This window comes from Cucurbita maxima, unplaced genomic scaffold (genome assembly GCF_002738345.1).
Source record: "Cucurbita maxima cultivar Rimu unplaced genomic scaffold, Cmax_1.0 Cma_Scf00025, whole genome shotgun sequence".
NCBI lineage: Eukaryota > Viridiplantae > Streptophyta > Magnoliopsida > Cucurbitales > Cucurbitaceae > Cucurbita > Cucurbita maxima.
Genome location: NW_019272041.1, coordinates 2831070 through 2832990, shown reverse-complemented (window position 1 = coordinate 2832990; position 1921 = coordinate 2831070). Strand labels below are relative to the sequence as shown.

General features: G+C 27.5%; 1 protein-coding gene across 1 annotated transcript in view; it reads left to right on the top strand.

The window, feature by feature from the left end:
- Positions 1–600, top strand: part of LOC111498264 — a 762-nt gene extending 162 nt beyond the window's left edge. Inside the window, exon 2 of the mRNA XM_023149366.1 lies at positions 71–600. Within this exon, the coding sequence (XP_023005134.1) occupies positions 85–447 (363 nt within the window). The 5' untranslated portion in view covers positions 71–84 and the 3' untranslated portion in view covers positions 448–600. The remainder of the gene's footprint in view (positions 1–70) is intronic.
- The last annotated feature ends 1321 nt before the right edge of the window (positions 601–1921 follow it).

The following is a 1921-nucleotide window of genomic DNA, read 5'->3' as shown; positions in this document are numbered from 1 at the left end:
TTTTTTTTTTTTTTTTTTTTTTTTTAATTTGTTGTTTTGAATTTTGATGAATTTTGATTCATAATCGTAGAAAAGGGAGAGACAATGAGCAGAAGAAGCAATGGAAGTGTTCCAAAGCTTGAATTGAAGCTGAACCTGTCACCACCACGGCCACATTCACTGATGTCGTCACCAAGCCGATCGGCGACAGTGTCACCCACATCGCCACCAAGCTCTTGCGTATCGTTGGAGCTAAACCAAGACGATGGTACCGCACTCAGATACTCTAGCAGTCCGGAAGCCACCTCAATGGTGCTGGTGGGGTGCCCTCGCTGTCTTATGTACGTAATGCTGTCGGAGAATGACCCCAAATGCCCGAAATGCAAAAGCTCTGTTTTGCTGGATTTTCTCCATGATGGCGGCGCCACCGCACCTCCGCCATCCACGGCCGTCGCCCGGAAGATCTAGAGACAACTAAACTATGTTAAACTTCCATATGCATGTTAAGTGTTTTTATTTTTTATTTTTAGATGTGAAATTGAAAAGAAAGAGGTGTAGGTTGTTGTTGGGAGAAAATGGAAGGCCATGTTCTTATATAACATGGAACCGAGAGGAAGAATTAATACTAATTTGTTCAGATTTTGAGCTGAGCCAAAGAGTCCCTTTATTTCTTTTTCCCTTCTGGTTCTATCTTCTGCAGACGATATGAACCAGAGTTTAAATTGTACTTGCACTTGTTCATGCTAGTTCTTCATTTAAAATTATTTCCAAGTATAAATTACATATATCCTAAATTATTGGATTCATTTTTATACTTCAAGGCTAATAAGAATAATTGATAAATATTTTATGTCTTTCTTCATTTTCACTTTAATAGATTTCATCCAAACTTAAATTCTTGTCCACTTAATTGTTTAAAAGATTAAATTAATACAAATATTCTTTAAAGGACCATTTATTTAAAAAAAATACCCATAAATTTTTTAAAATTTCAATAATTTAACTTTAAAAAAAAAATTAGAAATTGTTTCAAGAATACTTTTATTTATTAACCCTCTAATTTTTTTTAAGCCATTTAAAAAATATTTTTAAAATTAATATAATATTTTTAAAAGATTCATAAAGTTTTAAAAAGTAACGTTAATGGTTTTACCTTTATAAGAAAAAAAAAATATATATATTACTATCATAAACCGCCTATAACACCTCATAATTTATCTATAAATATTTTAATGTTATTTAAAATGTTATATTAACCATATTTTATGAATCTTTTAAAAAAAATGAAAAGTATTAATAAAATTTTTGAAAACTCAAAAGAAGGGTATATTTCGATTTTTTTAAAAGTGAAAAAGTATTTTTTAGATTTTTTTAAAATTTTAAAATATTATTGAAACTTTTAAAATTTTCCCAAAGTATATAATAAAATAGATAATGGTTTATAGAGTTGAATTTTATGGATTAAATTAATATTTTAATTAAAAAAATATATTTACTAGCATGCCAATCAATGGGGAATTTTCATTGACTTTTTGTCCTCGTGTGTGTTTAATGCTGAAAAAATATGTGTAATTTACTTAAAAAAGAAACAATTAAATCAATTAAATTGAGAAAGTCAAAAGCTTTCTTGGTGTTAAACATATTAAAAATAATCAAGTATACTTCGGTCAAATCTTCTAAAGCTTGGTTGCCCATAAATATTAATATTCAATTAATAATAATAATATTCTTATTATTATTATTATTTTCCATACAGCAATTTAATTTAGTCTTCACATTTTATTTATAATAATTTAATTGTTGTACCTTCAAATTTACAACAGATTAAATACTTTTATTAGTAGGAAAATTACAACTAAATGTTATGGTCCCATCTCATGAATTTTATTTTTATTTTTTATTTTTTATTGCTTTTTGATAAGAAATTAACTGACTTCGTCCA